This window comes from Arachis ipaensis, chromosome B2 (assembly GCF_059453495.1).
Source record: "Arachis ipaensis isolate K30076 ecotype BB chromosome B2, ASM5945349v1, whole genome shotgun sequence".
In the NCBI taxonomy this organism is placed as follows: Eukaryota; Viridiplantae; Streptophyta; class Magnoliopsida; order Fabales; family Fabaceae; genus Arachis; species Arachis ipaensis.
Genome location: NC_142437.1, coordinates 120718307 through 120738755, shown reverse-complemented (window position 1 = coordinate 120738755; position 20449 = coordinate 120718307). Strand labels below are relative to the sequence as shown.

At 35.6% G+C, this 20449-nt stretch overlaps 2 protein-coding genes and 1 pseudogene across 4 annotated transcripts in view; 2 read left to right on the top strand and 1 right to left on the bottom strand.

Annotated features, from left to right (window-relative positions):
• LOC107626139 (ABC transporter C family member 4) overlaps nucleotides 1–20449 on the bottom strand; it is a 151145-nt gene that overhangs the window by 19490 nt on the left and 111206 nt on the right. The window lies entirely within an intron of this gene.
• Nucleotides 730–5485, top strand: LOC148575424 (putative disease resistance RPP13-like protein 1). 3 transcript variants are annotated; one of them, XR_015904970.1, is made up of 3 exons: nucleotides 730–4435; nucleotides 4530–4957; nucleotides 5080–5485. XR_015904970.1 is itself a non-coding variant. In XM_088504093.1 (2 exons), the coding sequence occupies exon 1, from the start codon at nucleotides 929–931 to the stop codon at nucleotides 4286–4288; it is 3360 nt and encodes a 1119-aa protein (XP_088360219.1). In that variant the 5' UTR covers nucleotides 805–928; the 3' UTR covers nucleotides 4289–4293; nucleotides 5080–5212. The 3 variants fall into 3 exon arrangements, 1 of the variants encoding a protein (XP_088360219.1); XR_015904969.1 differs by having other exon boundaries at nucleotides 736–4293; nucleotides 4889–4957; XM_088504093.1 differs by lacking the exon at nucleotides 4530–4957 and having other exon boundaries at nucleotides 805–4293; nucleotides 5080–5212.
• On the top strand, nucleotides 6732–9981 carry LOC107627947 (putative disease resistance RPP13-like protein 1; annotated as a pseudogene).

Genomic DNA, 20449 nt, shown 5'->3' with positions numbered 1-20449 from the left:
TTACAAAATTTTTATGTTTGTTCAGCTTGTGTTTGTCAAATTTCCTGGCTTCGCTTATTTGCTGAGATTACAGTTAATGTTATTCTTCTGCAGTTTATATATTTAATGCAGAGTATTTTACATGCCTTAGACAAATACATTAAAAATAATAATAAAAAAAATGAAATCATCCAACTTTGATAAAATCATCCTACAATTTTCCCTGTAAAAATTTGGACATTGTAAGATACATTTGGACACACTGAGAGTGTGGCAACAAATTCAAATATAAGGGCATCTTCATTATCTCATGCAATAATTTAATTTATAATCAAAATAGTCATATTCTGTAATCTAATACTAAATCATCGTATGATTGCGTGATTTTGGTTAAACGGGGGAAAACAACAAATATTTGCTTAAACAAAACCCTTTTTATTGTTTGTATAAAGCAGTTTACTACTTTACTGTATGTATAGCTAATAATAAAATTAAGGACCATTCACATTTGGTTTCCTCTCCAGTTGGTGGAGGATGGTCCCCATGACGTTAAACATCAAACTCATCATTTCAATACATTTGCATTCCATTTAGAAAATAGAAGTATCTTATCCAAAAAAAAAGTAAGAAATGAGTGAATGAAATGTGATGCAAAAACAAAAAAGAATATATGTGCACTACTCAATAAATGAAGTGGGCCATAAACTTTTTGAAAGCACTGAAACATGTCACTGCCTTGGAGGAAGAAACAAAGAAGCATATGTGAACTTGTCCCCAGTACCAATAACAGTAAGCATTTCAAGAAAATATCACCACCACACCATATACTTGGCTATGCTACAATGCAAACTACCACTTCACTATTACCCTTCTGTTTTCGTCAATTCTGAGTTTTGAGTGCATACCTCAAACCACTTCCCTCACTCTTTCATACTTTGATCTTGTGAACATGGCTGCTGAACTTGTTGGAGGAGCTTTTCTCTCTTCTTTTCTCAATGTCCTTTTCGACAGGCTGTCTGATCCTGATTTCATCAACATGATGAGAGGAAAGAAGGTTGACCAGAAGCTGCTTCAAAGGCTGAAGACCATTCTGAATGTGGTTGAAGCTGTGCTGAATGATGCTGAGAAGAAACAGATCACTGACCCTGCTGTCAAGAGGTGGCTCGAAGATCTCCAAGATGCTGTCTATGAAGCTGATGACTTGTTGGATGAAGTTGCTACCAAAGCTGCCACTCAGAAGGATCCACCAGGTAACTTCCTGTCTCACTTTCTCAATTCGCAAGATAGGGAGATGGTTACTAGGATTGAAGACATCATTGCTAGACTAGAAGATATTGCAAAACACAAAGATATCCTTCGACTAGAAAAGATTGCAGCCAAGAACATGTCTGGGAGGATTCCATCAACCTCGCTGGTTAAAAAATCTGATATATTTGTTGGAAGGGACAAAGAAAGGGATGCCATAGTGAATTTGCTTTTAGATGATGCTTACAATGGTGAACTGTCCGTGATTCCCATCATGGGCATGGGTGGGATAGGAAAAACTACTTTGGCTAAATTGGTTTATAATGATGACAAAGTGCAGCAGAAGTTTAATGTGAAGGCATGGGTTTGTGTTGGTGAGGAGGAATTTGATGTTCTGAAGGTCACAAAGGCTGTGATAGAGAAAACTTGCAGTCCTTGTTACTCAAATGATTTAGATTCAGCTCAAAATCATTTGAAGAATGGGCTAGCGGGGAAGAACTTCTTGGTTGTTCTGGATGATGTATGGAGCAGTAATCGTGAGCTTTGGGAAAGTTTTCTAACACCTTTTGAATGTGGAAGTGAGGGAGGCAAGATTCTTGTAACAACACGTCTTGATACAGTTGCTTCTGTGGTGAAAACTAAACATAATGAAGCTCACAATTTAAGTTTGTTGGATGAAGAACAATGCTGGTCGGTGTTTGCAAATCGAGCATGGGGTCCTACAGAATCCCGAGATCATTCAGCTTTAGAAGAAATTGGTAGAATAATTGTTATAAAATGTAAAGGATTACCTTTGGCAGCTCAAACAGTTGGAGGGTTATTGAGAGGGAAAGATAATGAAAAAGATTGGAATGATGTTTTGAATAGTGAATTCTGGGAACTCTCTGAAGAGGATAGTGGGATTCTTCCTGCATTGAGAATCAGTTATTATCACCTCCCATCATATTTGAAACGCTGCTTTGTTTATTGTTCTTTGTTTCCGAAGGACTTTGAATTTGACAGAGATGAATTGACATTATTGTGGATGGCAGAAGGTCTTTTGCTACAACCAAAGAGTGGAAACAATTTGGAAGAAATTGGTTATGAATATTTTGATGATTTGGTTTCGAGATCATTTTTTCAACATTCTAACTCTGCTAAAAATTCATTTGTAATGCACGATCTCATGCATGATTTAGCAAAGTTCTATGGTGGAAAGTTCTTTTCTAGTATCCTTGATCTCAAGAATGCAGCAAAGCATGATACCAAAACTCGCCACTTGTCATGGGCTCGCAAGAATGACGATGATTCGCTTATGAAGATCATGGAAGCATGCAATAGGTTAAAACATGTGAGGACATTGTTGCAACTCAATTTGCATAAAGGTCATGGAACCCGAGAGGGAGATAGAGTAGCCGTTCCTTGTGACTTACTAGAACAATTGAAGTGCTTACGAGTTTTGTCATTTAATTTTTTTTCAGATGATGAAAACTTGTTGCATCGTTCAATTGGTGAATTGATCCATTTGCGTTATTTGGATCTTTCATACACATCCATCGTGACATTGCCCGAGTCGTTAAGTTTGTTGTACAACTTACAAACCCTGAAGTTGAAACTTTGTAGAAATCTTAAAAAGCTTCCCAGAAACATGCAAAATCTTGTGAAATTACATCATCTTGATATTGGCGGCACTGATTTGGAAGAGATGCCAAAAAAGATGAGCAAATTAAAAGATTTGCAATTTTTAAGTTTCTATATTGCGGGCAAACATGAAGAGAATGGGATTGGAGAATTGGGAGAGCTAGCACATCTTCATGGGTCATTTTGTATTGAGAAATTGGAGAATGTTAAGAATAGTGGTGAAGCATGGAATGCAAGGATGGATGAAAAAATACACCTGAATGCTTTATATTTGAGGTGGTCATGTTCATCATTTGAAGAAAGTGAGGTTTGTGATTCCCAAAGTGAAAAAGATGTACTTGACAAATTACGTCCTCACAAAGACTTGAAGGAGCTATTCATCTGGGATTACAGAGGTACCATGTTTCCGGATTGGATAGGGCAGTCTTGGTACCACAAGATGACTGAGTTGGAGCTGAGTGGATGCAGGAATTGTTGGGTGCTTCCTTCACTTGGACAGTTACCCTCTCTAATGACATTGAAGATTTCAGATTGTGATATGGTGAAGATGATTGGTGGAACATTCTATAAGGGTGATGGAACTCATCATCATCAGCAAACACCCTTCCCATCCCTGAAATATCTGTCATTTTATTATATGAGTTGCTGGGAGGAATGGGAGTCATATGAATGTGATGAAGATGATGCACCATTTCCTCAACTTGAGCATCTATTGATAGCGAACTGTCCTAAGTTAAGAGGAGTTTTGCCCTCTTTCCTTCCTGCTTTGAAAGAACTTGTCATTTCAGGATGCGAGGAGCTTGGTTGTGATCTGCCAAGAGCTCCCATCATACGCCAATTAGAAATATATGGCAAACAGGAAGCAAGAATGCGGGACCTACCACTTTCACTGCAAAATCTAAGAATCGAAGGAAACCAACTTGTGGATTCTCTGTTTGAGGCCATGACCCACACCCAACCAACCTCTCTCAGTTATTTAAGAATCTCAAATTGCTCATCAGTCGTATCATTTCCAGGGGATGCTTTGCCCCCTTCGTTGGAAGATTTGCGCATATACGATTGCAAGAATGTAGAATTCCCAATGCAACACCAACAACATGAGTCACTAACGTATCTTACAATAAAGAACAGCTGTGATTCACTCACATCCTTCGCATTATCAGCATTCTCAAATCTCTATTATCTTAGAATCCAAGAACTTGAAAATTTGACATCTCTGGAGGTGTCACAGTCACAGTCCCTCCAAGACTTATCAATTTCAGGCTGCCCTAAGCTGGAGAACATAATAAGGCTGCCTGCCTGTTTAAGGGTACTAAGAATCAGAGAATGTGGGTTGTTGGGTGAAGGCATAGAGAAGAAGGACCCCCACATTTGGCCATCCATTTCCCACATCTCCTATATTTATGTTGATGACAAACGGATTCGCAATGACTCAACATCTTAAAACAGGTGACTCTTTTGCTATCTCTATCCTAAACCCACTTCACTTCATCTTCTCCAACATCATATTCATTCTTACTTTTATTTTCCAATTTTAAGCTAATGGAGTAATGGACTAACCACCATCTATTCATTATGATTGACATTCTGTGTTTTTAAATTTTTATTATTGGCGTCATTTGATTCCTGTAACCAACCCCACCTAGTGGGACAAGGCTTTGTTGTTGTTGTTGTTGTTGTTGTAGTTACAAAAATGACATGAAATTTCCTACTAGTAATTGAACTTAGTTCTCTCAACATTTCATAGTTTTCATTAATGTCCTCAACTGTGAGCACTACCATCTTCTTTGTTTTGGCAGATGCAGAGGGTCCATTTTCAAATGAAGGGATAATTAATTTTTTTCTTTTTTCATTTTTTCCAATTTGATTACTGTATAGCTATATAGTATATTTCCTTTCCAACAAGTGAGCATCTTAAGTTTCATGATGAACCAAGATAATTTAATTTTAATTCATTATGTAATAAATTTATCTTGAAATACATGCATTTTATTGTGCTATATAGTTACTGATTAAGATTTGGTTTGCATTATCACGTGGTTAGGTCAAAGAATACCAAGCAATGAATTATTACAAGATGTGTCAGGGGTGAAATACTTGCATGCATGTATAGGTGCCACACTTGATACCTTCAGCTATGAAATTTTTGTTGATACGTGGAGACACATAATATATACTTCTTGTGTTTCCTAATTTTCTCTTTCATTTCCTTTTTCTTTTTCTTTTTCTTTTCAGGAATGGATCAAATATAAAGGGTAATTTATTTTGCATGGTCATTCTTAGATTTATTTCAGTTACTGGATGATTACAAAGTAAGCTATGTCCAATGATAGAGATATCCAAAACTCTCAGCAAAATGGTACAATTGGTTCTTGAGAGGCAGAGAGGAAGCACTTCTACAATTGGGGATATTGTTGCAGAAGTTTGGAACAGGGGAATTGCATGCTTAAGTAGTTGCTGGGATGTATAGTTTTTCTAATTTTGTGTTGTTTAAGCTGTTGGTTTGACGGGTCTTGATGACATTCGACCACACCACTACGATTTATGTCTCTTATTTTGGGTGTTAATAGGGAAATTTTATTTTATAAACTTGTATTATGAACTGCTTAAATCATAATATCATGGTACTCTTTTTCTTTGTTTGGGTTTTGCCAAGTGAGTTTTTGACTTTTTTCTAGTATAGTTTTAACGAGGTTGCTCCATTGTGATCCTGCTGGTTTATATGCTCCGTAATCTAAAAGAATATTGTAGATAAAGAAAAAAATGGGTATTGAACGATGCTGAGAGGAAACAGATCACTGACCTTGCTGTCAAGAGGTGGCTTGAAGATCTCCAAGATGCTGTCTGTGATTCTGTCAAAATCACCATACATGACAATTCTTAATATTCACGATACATGTCAAAATCATGACAATTCTTGATGCGATCAGAGAGGCTGTGGGAAAAATGATGATTGACAAACTGAATGAAGATATTATCCAGATTAAAGCACTTTGAGAGACTCACTTTCTACATTGATGTAAGGAAATAAGTATTTCTGGATAATTGATCCAATAGTCATCTGCTGTTACGAAGGTCAGCTAACAGATACCTTTCTTGATATAATTACATAATGTTACTATTTAAGTACAAACAGCATGGACATGCTTATTTTCTATATATTTTTTAAAAACAAATTAGGTGCAAATTTGAAGGTTGTATTTTTTGTTAATTAAAAATAAGATCATCCCTTGAGAAATGCTGAAATATTTACCATGCCCTTGTAATTAGTGGGTGTTTCAGCAAATTACTTTGGGCTGAGTTAAATTGTTGAGAGCTGTTTTAATATGTGTATTGTGTTTCAGCAAAAAGAAAATTTGGATCAAGGAGTGCAAAAGCAAAACTACTGTGATACATAGACTAAAACAAGGAAAGCAATCAAACACAAGGCAGCAAAATGAGTTAGTATTCAAAATGAGTGTTTGGTGTCTGATGTATTCTCTCTGTCTCTCTCTTTTCCTTTTTTCTTTTCTTTTCCCTTGAGTATTAGGATGTTAGTCCGAGTGACAGATTAGTGAAAATCCCACAGTATTTTGTCTTGCGGTTTAGCAAAGATAAAATTATTAGTTGAGTTAATTGTATGTAAAATAAACAAAAATATAATGTTAAAGGCAGTTTTATGTTGAAATTATTTTTTAAAAAGGTAGCAGATGCATGCATATGTGATAAAATACTATTGGATTCACACTATATTAAAAAGAGAAAGGTGAACAATTTTTTATGTTATAGAGAAGCGTGAATGGTTGGTGGGTTAGTAAATAAATGTACAAGTGGATATTGTTAAGCATTTTGCAGCTAAAGATCCGTTGTAGGGAGCATTTAAAAAATGGAAAGATGAAAGTCAAAGGCAAAAGACATATGAAGTCAACATTCTTCGCTGAACTATTACCACTTCCTTACTCTGTGTGTTTGTGAGAGAATTCTGAGTTAGGAGTGCAAACAGAAACTGCTTCCCGTTCCTTCCCTTTCTTACTTTCTTGCTCTAGTGAACATGGCTGCTTCACTTGTTGGAGGAGCTTTTCTCTCTTCTTTTATCAGTGTTCTTTTTAATCTTCGGTCCGATCCTATGATCATCAACATGATGCGAGGAAAGAAGGTTGACCGGAAGCTGCTTCAAAAGCTCGAGACCATTCTGAATGTGGTTGAAGCTGTGCTGAATGATGCTGAGAAGAAACAGATCACTGACCCTTCTGTCAAGAGGTGGCTTGAAAATCTCCAAGATGTTGTCTATGATGCTGATGACTTGTTGTATGAATTCGTCACCAAAGCTGCCACCTAGAAGGATCCAGGTAACTTCCTATCTCGCTTTCTCAATTTGCAAGATAGGGAGATGGTTAATAGGATTGAAGAAATCATTGCTAGACTACAAGATATTGCAAATCACAAAGATATCATTGGTCTAAAAAAGATTGCAGCCAATAACCTGTCTAGGAGGATTCCATCAACCTCACTAGTTAAAAAATATGATATATCTGTTGGCAGAGACAAAGAGAGGGATACCATAGTGAAATTGTTGTTGGATGATGCTAACGATGGTGATCTGTCTGTGATTCCCATAGTTGGTATGGGTGGGATAGGAAAAACTGCTTTGGCTAAATTGGTTTATAATGATGACAGAGTGCAGCAAAAGTTTCATGTCAAGGCATGGGTTTCTGTTGGGGAGGAATTTGATGTTCTTATGGTGACAAAAGCTGTGATAGAGAAAACTTGCAGTCCTTGTTACTCAAATGATTTAGATACAACTCAAAATCATTTGAAGAATGCGCTAGCCAGGAAGAATTTTTTGGTTGTTCTGGATGATGTATGGAGCAGTAATCGTGAGGCTTGGGAAAGTTTTCTATCTCCTTTTGAATGTGGAAGTGAGGATGGCAAGATTCTTGTAACAACCCGTCTTGATACAGTAGCTTTTATGGTGAAAACTAAATATAACAAAGCTTACAGTTTGAGTTTGTTGGATGATGAACAATGTTGGTCAGTGTTTGCAAGTCGTGCATGGGATCTTGCTGAATCCCGAGGTCATTCAGCTTTAGAAAAAATTGGTAGAAAAATTATAGAAAAATGTAAAGGATTACCTTTGGCAGCTCAAACACTTGGAGGGTTATTAAGAGGGAAAGATAATGAAAAGGACTGGAATGATGTTTTGAATAGTGAGATTTGGGAATATTCTGAGGAAGAAAGCGGACTTCTCCCTGCATTGAGAATTAGTTATTTCCACCTTTCTTCATATTTGAAATGTTGTTTTACTTATTGTTCTTTATATCCGAAAGACTATGAATTTGATAGAGATGAACTGACGTTATTGTGGATGGCAGAAGGTCTCTTACAACAACCAAAGAGTGGAAACATTTTAGAAGAAGTTGGTCATGAATATTTTGATGATTTGGTTTCTAGATCATTTTTTCAACATTCCAACTCTGATGAGAATTTATTTCTGATGCACGATCTTATGCATGATTTAGCCACATTCTATGGAGGAAAGTTCTTTTTTCGAACTCAAGAATGCAGCCAAGCATGATACCAAAACTCGTCATTTGTCATGTGCTCGCAACGATGATGATTCGGTTCTGAAGATCGTGGAAGCATGTGGTAGGTTAAAACATGCAAGAACATTGTTGCAAATCAATTTGAATAGACATGGTAAATTTTCAAAGGGAATAACCAGTCCTTGTCCCTTACTAGAACAATTGAAGTGCTTACGAGTTTTGTCATTTCATTTCTCTTCTGGTGAGGAACGCTTGTTGCATGATTCAATTGGCGAGTTGATTCATTTGCGTTATTTAGATCTCTCTGAAACACCTGTCATGACATTGCCCAAGTCATTGAGTAACTTGTATAATTTACAAACGTTGAAGTTGAGATTCTGTGAAAAACTTAAAAAGCTTCCCTCCAACATACAAGATCTTGTGAATTTGCGTCATCTTGATATCTACGGCACTTATTTGGAAGAGATGCCAAAGAAGATGAGCAAATTAAAAGATTTGCAATTTTTAAGTTGCTACGTCGTGGGCAAGCATGAAGAGAACAGGATTGGAGAACTGGGAGAGCTTCTGAATCTTCATGGGTCATTTCATGTTAAGAAACTAGAGAATGTAATCAACAATGGTGAAGCACGGGAGGCAAGGATGGTTGATAAGAAATACATCAGTGTTTTGTGTTTGGAGTGGTCATCAGGTGAAGATGTTGATTCCCAAACTGAAAAAGATGTACTTGACCAATTACATCGTCACAAAAACTTGAAAGTGCTAAGAGTCATTGGTTACTGGGGTACAATGTTTCCAGATTGGGTAGGGCAGTCTTCGTACCACAACATGACTAAATTGGAGCTGTGCGGATGCAGGAATTGTTGGGTGCTTCCTTCACTTGGACAGTTACCCTCTCTCATGGAATTGGAGCTTGGAGGATTTGATATGGTGAAGATGATTGGTGGTGAATTCTGTAAAGGTGATGGAACTGATCATCATCAGGAGACACCCTTCCCATCCCTTAAATATCTCTCATTTTCTTCAATGCCTTGTTGGGAGGAATGGGAGTCATATGAATGTGATGATGATGATGCTGCACCATTTCCTCAACTTGAGATGCTTGTTATATATCTCAAACTGCTCATCAGTCATATCATTTTCAGGGAATTCTTTGCCCCCTTCATTGCGATGGTTATCTATCAAGAATTGCAAGAACTTAGAATTCCCAATGCAACACCAACAATATTTCTCACTTGAGTACCTGCACATAGACAACAGCTGTGATTCACTTACATCCTTTGCATTACTAGTGTTCCCAAATCTCAAGAATCTGAAAATCACAAGACTTAAAAATTTGACATCGCTTGGGGACGTGTCACAATCACAATCCCTTCAAGAATTATCAATTTTAGGCTGCCCTAAGATAGAGAAAATAAGGCTGCCTGCCTCTTTTAAGAGAACTCAGAATTAGTGAGTGTCGGTTGTTGGTTGAAGGCATAGAAAGGAAGGATCCCCACATTTGGTCAACCATTTCCCACATCCCCCACATCGAAGTTGATGGATTCAGATTTCATGATGACTCAGCATCTTAAAACAGGTAGAGGATCATTTTTTGTCACCTATATTTCATTCTTAACGTTAGGAATCATCATTCTGTAAACCTTGTATATTACTTACAATACAAGGTACATGTGTGTATGCACTTTACTTTCAGTTTGTCAGTGGAATCCTTATGAGACTTTAGAAAGTATTCAAATTCAAATTCTCAAAAAAATTATAAACACCTTGTAGATTTACCAGTTTCAAACCGAAATATAAGAACCTTGCAAAATCACAAGTTGCATAAATTCAATGCCTTGTTTTTGTTTTTTCACACTTTGTTTCTTCAGCTTGCTTTCATCAATTTACATGCCTTACCTTATTTCCTAACTAGAATGAGACCCGCGCGATGCGCGGGACGGTAAATTAATGATAGTATATAATAAATATTAAAAATTGTTATATTTTGTAGAAATAAATTAAATATGTGTAAATTGAAGCTAAATTTAAAAGGTGTTTTATTTTAAATAATTTGTGGTACAAAAGATTTAGATGTTGGAGTTGTACAAAGTGACATTTTTATTTGGTGGTTTGATTTTTGTATTTGTTTTAGTTGATGGACTTAGTCATCTTATGTGTCGCTCATCCTCTTTTATTTTGTTAGTTGTTAGAGTTGATGCTTTCTTCTTTTTGTCGTAGGTTCTTGCGAAGACATGTTCTTTATGAATTGTTGAGTTTGATGCACTTTCTATTGTGTTATTTGGTTCCATCTTTGTATGCATATTCTTCTTTCGAAGATGTGTCTTAAATTTGTGTGATTTTCTTTCTCCTTAATCTCTTGATGGGGTGGTGCTTCAATGTGATTATTTTTCTGTTAAAACAGTTGTACCCAATAAATTTTTTGCGTCGCCATCAAATAGTACAAAAGTTGTTATAACACTTTGATCTAAAACCTTTAATTGAATTTTGAACCTAAAATAAGTATTGGGCTAGCAACTAATAATTTGATAGATGAGATTATGAAAAGTATATAGTTACTTTATTGTTGGATATTGTAGTGTTTGATTACATGTGCCACAAATGTAGTTGTTTCTTTTTTTTTATATACTTTCTTCTAATACTTTTTACATTTAACATAGTTCCATCCTAATTTGTCATCAATTTCGTTTATAGTTGCTAAAATTGTGAAGATCTTTTCCTATTCTAATATTCAATTTATGTTATTATTAGGTATATGGTATTTGAGTAAGTATGAATGTATGATGCATGTTGTGATTTTTTTTGTCATACCTGATCATCAGATTCTCATTGCAGTTCGGAAATAAATTTTTTTGTGCTAAATTTGATGTTATGTGAAGGAATAGTGATAAGAGACTTATATATGTAGTTTAAATGGTATGAAATTTAAATACTTATAACGTAAAATTATTATGATTAATAATATTATTATAACATTTGTAATATGGATGTTTATTACCTTTAGTGAATTATTTATAAAAATTAATAAATTAATTGTTGCAGTTATAAATTTATTGTATTGTTTATAACGGTAAGATATAATAAATATAGGAATATGAATTTAATGTATTTGGAAGTTACAAATTTATTGGATTCTATTTTTTAGTTTTTTATTTGTATCTAATATGAAAATGTATGTCTAATATCATATTTTTTGGTTTCGTTTTGATACTCTTTTAATAAATTTGTTTTTTTTTTTTTAGTTTTCAAATATTCTTTTCAAATTTTATATTGGTAAAATAAAATAGAATTTGTTTTTAATAATAAGTAAAAACTACAATAATAGTTCTTTGTACCTAGTGTTACTTCTAAAAATTAAAATAATTATTTTTTTTAACCAAAGATACAGAGACTCGAACTCGCGACCAATATGGGAGACTATGCTATTTGAGGTATAACTCATTGGCAAAAATTAAAATGATTATAATAAATATAATTATAATAATAAAATATAATTTTCATTTTTTAAACTTTTAATTTATAAATTAATTGTTGCGGTTATAAATTTATTGTATTATTTATAACGGTAAGATATAATAAATATAGGAATATGAATTTAATGTATTTGGAAGTTACAAATTTATTGGATTCTAGTTTTTAGTTTTTTATTTGTATCTAATATGAAAATGTATGTCTAATATCATATTTTTTGGTTTCGTTTTGATATTCTTTTAATAAATTTGTTTTTTTTTTTTTAGTTTTCAAATATTCTTTTCAAAATTTATATTGGTAAAATAAAATAGAATTTATTTTTAATAATAAGTAAAAACTACAATAATAGTTCTTTGTACCTAGTGTTACTTCTAAAAATTAAAATGATTATTTTTTTTTAACCAAAGATACAGAGACTCGAACTCGCGACCAATATGGAAGACTATGCTATTTGAGGTATAACTCATTGGCAAAAATTAAAATGATTATAATAAATATAATTATAATAATAAAATATAATTTTCATTTTTTAAACTTTTAATTTATAAATTAATTGTTGCGGTTATAAATTTATTGTATTGTTTATAACGGTAAGATATAATAAATATAGGAATATGAATTCAATGTATTTGGAGGTTACAAAGTTATTGGATTCTATTTTTTAGTTTTTTATTTGTATATTTTATTTTTTTGCTGATTTGGAAATAATAGTTGATTTGGCAAGAATTGAGTGGTTGATTCTAAAGTTGTGCCAAGTAAGCAATATTGCTGACATGGCATTAGTAGGAGAAAAGAAATGTCTCAAAAGTAATGTGGTGCATGCTTATGTATCTACTTTTATATATTAAGAATAGATGTGATTTCAAATGGGAATTCTCCTAAAGGTTTAGATTTTATTAATACAGAACATTTTAGAATTTATGTTGAGCAAGTTATTTGATGTCAATTGAAGATTCATCTAATGTTATTGCAGACTATGTCCTTGGTGATGAAACATTGGTGACATGATTTTTTCACAATGAAAAGCGCCAACAATAGATTATGGCTTCAAATTTCATGGGAAATAAAGGTATTGTGAGAGCTTCAAACTCTCATTTAGTGTTTTTTTTTTTTTTTTTTTGGTCTTGGGGGTAAAGACCCTCATTTAGATTTTGATATCACAAATTCACATTACATGACAATTCTTAATATTCATAATCATTTTCCCTGTTTTTTTTCCTCTTCATCAGGGCTAGAATATATGGGTGGAAAGATCTGGATTTGATCCGAGAGGCTATGTGAAAAATGGTGATTGAGTGAAGATGTTATCCAGATTTTACATGGATGGATGGAACTTGGAAGGAAATATGTGTGTAAGCAGTGAGAAGCCCTTTTTCTCATTCTCAACTGAAAAAGAACTTCATGAATACCTACAACTTGTGCATTCACATTTGTTGATAAAAGTATTGACAGCTTATATGAATCCATTGGTGATACTTTATGCCATTTGATTTAGAATCATATCAGAATGAGACCCATGCTATGCGCAGAGAGAGTAAATTAATTATACTATATAATATATTCTAATATTGATGAGTTTGGAAAACTCCTATTTAATTTTAATGATGAACAAACATTATTGAAATATTGAATTACAAAATTATTAATTTGATCTTAATTCATATTTGCTTAATTAATAATTTTGTTGTGCAGATCTGTGTTGGGCCGAAAATGAAATTCTGGTCTAAGCCCAATTGTGCAAAATAATCATCCTTGCTACATGTTTTCTTTTATGTGGCTGATTTGTTATATTAATGGGCCAAGCTCAATGTTATTGCAACCAAGCCCATATTTAATTTTGATGAAAGTTTTCTATGCTTGATCCGAAAAATATACATCAGGAAAGCAAATGTTACTAATTAGGCCAGAATAAAACTCAATGTTACAAAGCCCAATCTTATTGTTGGTGAATGTTTCCAAACTTGGTCCGAAACCAAGAAGAAGAGAAAGCAAAAATGCTTTCAACGGATCCAAGCACTTCACCATGAGATGGATTCCAAAATTCATTACATTGTCATTTAATGCATGGGAACTATGAGAGAGAAAGTTACAGCTGAATTGATTGATGGCTATAGTGCTACACGCCACTCTAAGCTAGGGAAGTAAAAGCAACTTTTACCAACTAATTGGTTTATTACATTTGAATTGCTTTTCTTTCAAGTTGTTTATTCTCTCTCATCTCTTTCTTCTTTTTCGGTCAATATCCAGAAAATAAAGGAAGCCATGGAAGCTACATGGAGCTACCGAAATGAAGCTGCATGCATCAAGACCATCAAGCTAATGATGGCAAGAAAACATACTAAAATAAAAATGAGCTGTGGCTGAGATATTCACCAAATATGGTTAGATTTGGTGAAGTAATCTTGAGCTCTTCAAGCTCAAAAAGGGAAGATGAAGATTCGGCCAGCAAGGGAGATTCTTGAAGCATGGCTTGTCTTTGATTCTGCTCAACCACCACAGGAAGTAGCTAGAGTGGCGAAGTGATGGTTGAGGCAGAGATTGAAGCAGATGAAGTCATTATCATCATGAAGCATCAAGGGCCAGAAATCCATCTTGGAGAGCAAGCCAAGGATGGAGAGCTCGGATTGATGAAGGGTGATGATCAAGAAAGGACTAGAGGTAATTGCATGTTGGGTTTTGCATGGTTATCTCTTCTCTCTCTATGTGGCCGAACCGGTTCTGTTTTGTTGAAGGAGGAAGAAGTTGGTTTGGGTGTTGGCTTCAAGTGTGGAGGCTTCCCTCTTCTTTAAAAAGAGAGAACAGCCACTGTTTGGAGCAAGGAGAAAATTTGAGAGTGCAAGGCACAGTATTCTCAGAGCTACCTGAGCTAACAGTTTTCTCTTCTCCTTCAACGTATTCTGTTTAATTTTGTCATGTCTTGAGTCTCATGGAAAAAGGCAAACAGTGAGGTTTGTATGAAAAAGCCATAGAGCAGAAAAAGGCAGAGAGTGCAAAATTAAAAGAAAAAGCCATAGATGTCTTAGAGTTCCTTTGTTCATCTATGTTGTGTTTCATGATTCTGTGGGAATCCCCTTGTAAGTTGGGTTAGCACTTTATAGTTTGTAATCAGATTGATTATAGTGAAATTCCATCATGTTTGTGATGGAGACTGGATGTAGGTTGCACTGCACTTAGCAGCTGAACTAGGATATATCTGGGTGTAATCTTCTACTCTTCTCTTCTACATTTCTGTTTCTACTGCACAGGAGCAAAAACCAAAATTATCTCGTGCCAAGTGACGAGACAAAAAGAAAAGTCTCGTGGCTAGGGACGAGACAAAAGAAAAAGTCTCGTGTAAAGTGATGAGCAAAAACCAGAAAAGTCTCCTCTAAGTTCAGCAAGGGTTATCAATTGAAAAAGGGGGCTAAGATTCAACCCCCCCTTCTCTTAGCCACTGAAACCATCAATTGGTATCAGAGCTTGGTCTCAAAGAGATCAAGCTTTGCAGCTTGGTGTAAAGATCCTTATGGCGGAAAACAGTGGCGCAAATGTGGTGTCCTATAATCTGACTGAAGGTCAATCAAGCAATAGACCCCCCTCTTTTCAATGGGAAAAATTATACCTATTGGAAGGAGAGGATGAAGATATTTGTGCAAGCAGTGGATTACAGACTGTGGAAAATTATCTTGGAAGGACCTCAATATCCAACTGTTACAAGTGCCGAAGGAGTTGTTTCTCTCAAACCTGAAGCAAGCTGGACCGAGGAAGATAGGAAGAAGGTGGAGTTAAATGCCAAGGCAGTAAACCTACTCAATTGTGCTATCAGCTTCGAGGAGTACCAACGGGTATCAAGATGCACAACGGCAAAGGAAATCTGGGACAAATTGCAAATCACCCATGAAGCAACCACCATTGTAAAGAAGACTCGGACAGACATGTTGAATAGAGAGTATGAAATATTTGCAATGAAGGAAGGAGAGTCCATTGATGAACTGTTCGAACGGTTCAATGCCATCATTGTTGGCTTAGATGCTCTGGGAATCACACACTCTGAATCTGTGCTGGTGAGAAGAGTGTTGAGATGTCTCACAAAAGAGTGGGAAACTAAAGCTTTAATTATTTCTGAGAGATTCCATGACAGTTGATGATTTGAGAGGAAATCTTCTTGCTTTTGAAAACACCTATTTGAAAAAAGATTCAAAAAAGAAAGGAATTGCTTTTTCTTCTATGACTAACCCTCTGGATGAAGAATCCAGTGATAACTCCTCTGAACATGAATTTGTGTTGTTTGCAAAAAAATTTAGGAAAATGATGAAGCTTAAAGGCAAAGGCAGCAGCTCAAGGAGAGTGAAGAAAGGCCTTAGCAAAGTAACTTGTTACAACTGCAAGGAAATGGGACATTTCAAATCTGATTGTCCCAAGTTAAAGAAGGAGGAAAAGCCGAAAAGAGGAAAGAAGAAAGGACTGATGGCCTCATGGGAAGACTTGGAAAATGACTCCGATGATAATGATGAAGAAACCGAGACCAAGTCACAAACATGTCTCATGGCAGATCACATAGATCAGGTGTGCCTAGCATCCAAAAGGAAGGAAAATATGTAGTATATGGACAGCAGATGCTCTAGGCATATGACCGGAAAGACAACCTTCTTCATAAAGCTTGATGAATATGATGGAGGGCTTGTCACTTTCGGTGATGATACAAAAGAAAAAATTGTGGCTGTTGGGAAAGTGGGTAAAAATTTCTCATCTTGTATAAATGATGTTCTCCTTGTACACGGCTTGAAACATAATTTACTTAGTGTTAGTCAACTATGTGATTTGGGTTTTGAAGTTATTTTTAAGAAGTTTGTTTGTTTAGTTGTTTGTGAGAAAACTGGGAATGTTCTTCTTGAAGCTAAAAGATGCAACAATGTGTAAGGATTAACTCTTGAGGATTTAAAGGAACAAAATGTAACATGCTTTACGTCTTTTGAATCTGAAAAATGGCTTTGGCATAGAAAGTTGGGACATGCTAGCATGTATCAAATTTCTAAGCTAGTCAAAAGAAATTTAGTTAGAGGAATTCCAAACATCAAGTTTGACAAGGATCTTACTTGTGACGCTTGTCAATTGGGCAAACAAGTAAAATCCTCTTTTAAAACAAAAGATGGAATCTCAACCAAAAGGCCATTGGAAATGTTACATATTGATCTTTTTGGTCCTACTAGAACTCAAAGTTTAGGAGGTAAACATTATGGTCTTGTGGTGGTAGATGATTACTCTAGATTTGGTTGGGTACTTTTCCTTGCTCATAAGAATGATGCCTTTCATGCTTTTTCCACCCTTTGTAAGAAAATTCAAAATGAAAAGGATTTGAAAATTGCCCATTTGAGAAGTGATCATGGAAGAGAATTTGAAAATCAAGATTTTGAAAAATTCTGTGATGACTTAGGGATTTCTCATAACTTTTCATGCCCTAGAACCCCCCAACAAAATGGGGTGGTTGAAAGAAGGAATAGAATCCTTCAAGAAATGACTAGGGCTATGTTATGTGAGAGTGAAATTCCTAAATTCTTATGGGCTGAAGCTGTGAACACAGCATGTTATATTTTGAATAGAACAATCATTAGAAAAGGGTTAAAGAAAACACCTTATGAGCTATGGAAAGGAACCCCTCCAAATCTTAAGTATTTTCATATTTTTGGATGCAAATGTTTTATGCTCAACAATAAGAAAAACCTTGGAAAATTTGATCCAAAATCTTATGAAGGAATGTTCGTTGGATATTCCACCACAAGTAAGGCCTATAGAGTTTATCTCAAGGAGCATAGGACAATAGAGGAATCCATACATGTTACTTTTTGTGATTCTAACTTAATTCCCAGTATTGTGAAGGATAATGATTCAGATTGTGAAGAGGTTGGAACAAATAAAGAAAATCCCAAATCTGTGGAAAATGAAGAATCTGTCAACCCGGTTTTGTCTCGTCAGTTTGGAGGAGACATTTCCATTTTGTCTCCTGAGCAGGCACAAGCAACTGAAACAGTGAGACCACCAGAAGTCCATCAAAGCTCTACACTTATCCGAAAGCCTAGAAAATGGAAGTCTATGAGGGGTTATCCTCATGACTTCATCGTTGGTGATCCCTCTCATGGTGTAACAACAAGATCCTCCACCAAAAGGCAAACCAAACCTAGCAACTTTGCTTTCTTGTCACAAATGGAGCCCAACAATGTCAAACAAGCTCTTGAAGATCCATCATGGGTCAAGGCCATGCAAGAGGAGCTAGCTCAATTTGACAAGAATGAGGTTTGGACATTAGTACCTTATCCGGATGGTAAAAAGGTAACGGGTACTAAGTGGGTATTTAAAAACAAACTTGGTGAGGATGGACAAGTTGTTCGTAACAAGGCTAGATTAGTGGCCCAAGGTTATGATCAAGAAGAGGGTATAGATTTTGATGAGTCTTTTGCTCCGGTAGCTAGAATGGAAGCAATTCGGTTGCTTCTTGCCTATGCCGCCCATAAAGGTTTCAAAATGTTCCAAATGGATGTTAAATGTGCTTTCCTTAATGGCTTTATTGATAGAGAAGTGTATGTGGCACAACCCCCTGGTTTTGAACATAAAGAGTTTCCAAATCATGTTTTCAAACTAACTAAGGCTCTTTATGGTCTTAGACAAGCTCCAAGAGCTTGGTATGAAAGGTTTAGTGCCTTCTTGTTGGAAAATCAATTTCAAAGGGGTACCACCGACACTACTTTATTTATTAAAGCATCTAATAATGATATACTCCTTGTTCAAGTTTATGTTGATGACATTGTATTTGGATCGGCCAACATTTCCTTGTGTGAAGAGTTTGGAAAACTCATGACTAGTGAGTTTGAAATGAGTTTAATGGGAGAGCTTACTTTCTTTCTTGGCCTCCAAATTAAACAAACTCCTAGTGGTACTTTTATTTACCAAGGAAAGTATGCAAAAGAACTTATCAAAAAGTTTGGCCTAGAAATTCCAAATCAATGGGTACTCCGATACATCCTAATACAAAACTTGAAAAGGATAATGATGGCCAAGATGTGGATGAAACAAGGTATAGAGGAATGATAGGATCACTCATGTATCTTACCTCCTCTAGACCGGATATAGTCCAAAGTGTGGGTGTATGTTCAAGGTTCCAATCTCACCCAAAAGAATCCCATCTCACGGCTGTTAAACGCATCATTAGATACATTAAGGGAACTTGTGATTATGGGTTATGGTATCCTAAATCTGATGACTTTTGTGCAGTAGGGTTTTGTGATGCAGATTATGCAGGAGATAGAGTGGATAGAAGAAGCACCTCCGGCATGTGTTGCTTCCTTGGAAGCTCACTTAACATGTGGTCAAGCAAGAAACAAGCCACAGTGGCTCTATCCACAGCCGAAGCTGAATATATTTTCGCATCTGCATGTTGCTCACAATTAATTTGGTTAAAAACACAATTGGAAGATTACAAATTAAAAATCAATGGTATACCTTTATTTTGTGATAATATGAGTGCTATAAACATTTCAAAAAATCCTATTCTGCACTCAAGAACCAAGCACATAGAGATAAAATATCATTTTATTAGGGAACATGTGCAAAATGGTACTATTGATATTCAATTTGTAAAATCTGAAGACCAAATTGCTTATATTTTTACAAAACCCCTCTGTGAAGACAGATTCTGTACCTTAAGAAAAAGTTTGGGAATGTTTGATTTAAGTTTCATTGAAAATTTGTAAATTTTTTAACTCTGTCCAGTTTTGTCTCGTAGGTTTGGACGAGATAAAAATGCAAGCTTGATAGAGGAGCTATGATCAAGGGGGAGGCAATGCTGAGTTCAAATTTTATGGGCCCCACCAAAATTCCTTGACCCCACCTTAACAGTTATGGTAGTTATCTCTCTACAAATAAGAATCTTCTTCTTGTGTCATCAAATCTTCTTGGAAGTGGTTATTGTCAAATCAAAATCCTTCTCTCCATCTAATCCCTTGATTTAAGGCAACAACTTTTCAGTTTTAGATTTCAAAAGTTAAAAGGGTTCAAATAGCCCTTGATTCTGAGACCATTGGAGCGGCCCTGGGCTTCAAGGATGAAGGACCGCGAGCGTATATGGTAGACAAATGGGATACACAAGTCGGCGTTTCATACAAAGCAGTTCTTCAGCACATCTACGAGAATCTTTCTGGCTTGCATGGAACGATTCCAACCCACAAGGCTCTAGGACCAGTCAACTCTCTGCTTCACCGAATCATCACCCATATTTTGACTCCCCAAAGCGGCTCACATAACCGAGTAACATTTTCTGACTGTCTCATATTATTTGCTTTGGTTACCTCTACTCCTATATCTTTTGGCTATATTATGATCAGGCATATGTGGGATTCTGTTAGAAGCACCAAAAAGGCTAACCTGCCTTATGGTATATTTTTAACAAGAATTTTTGAATACTTTAAAGTTGATCTGTTGAATGAGGCAGTAGAGAACAAAGTTTCCTCAATCCGAGGAGGAGGAGCGACTAAGGGAACCAAAGGGGGCAAATCTGTGGCATCAGACAGTGACCATGAGACTCAGCCAGAGTCTTCCAAAACAGTCAAATCCATCAAAAAAATTTTGGGTGAATTCTCAAACAT

Bases quoted from the DNA above. Each gene is read 5' to 3' on its own strand.
- LOC148575424 (XM_088504093.1), top strand. From the start codon at position 929: ATGGCTGCTGAACTTGTTGGAGGAGCTTTTCTCTCTTCTTTTCTCAAT.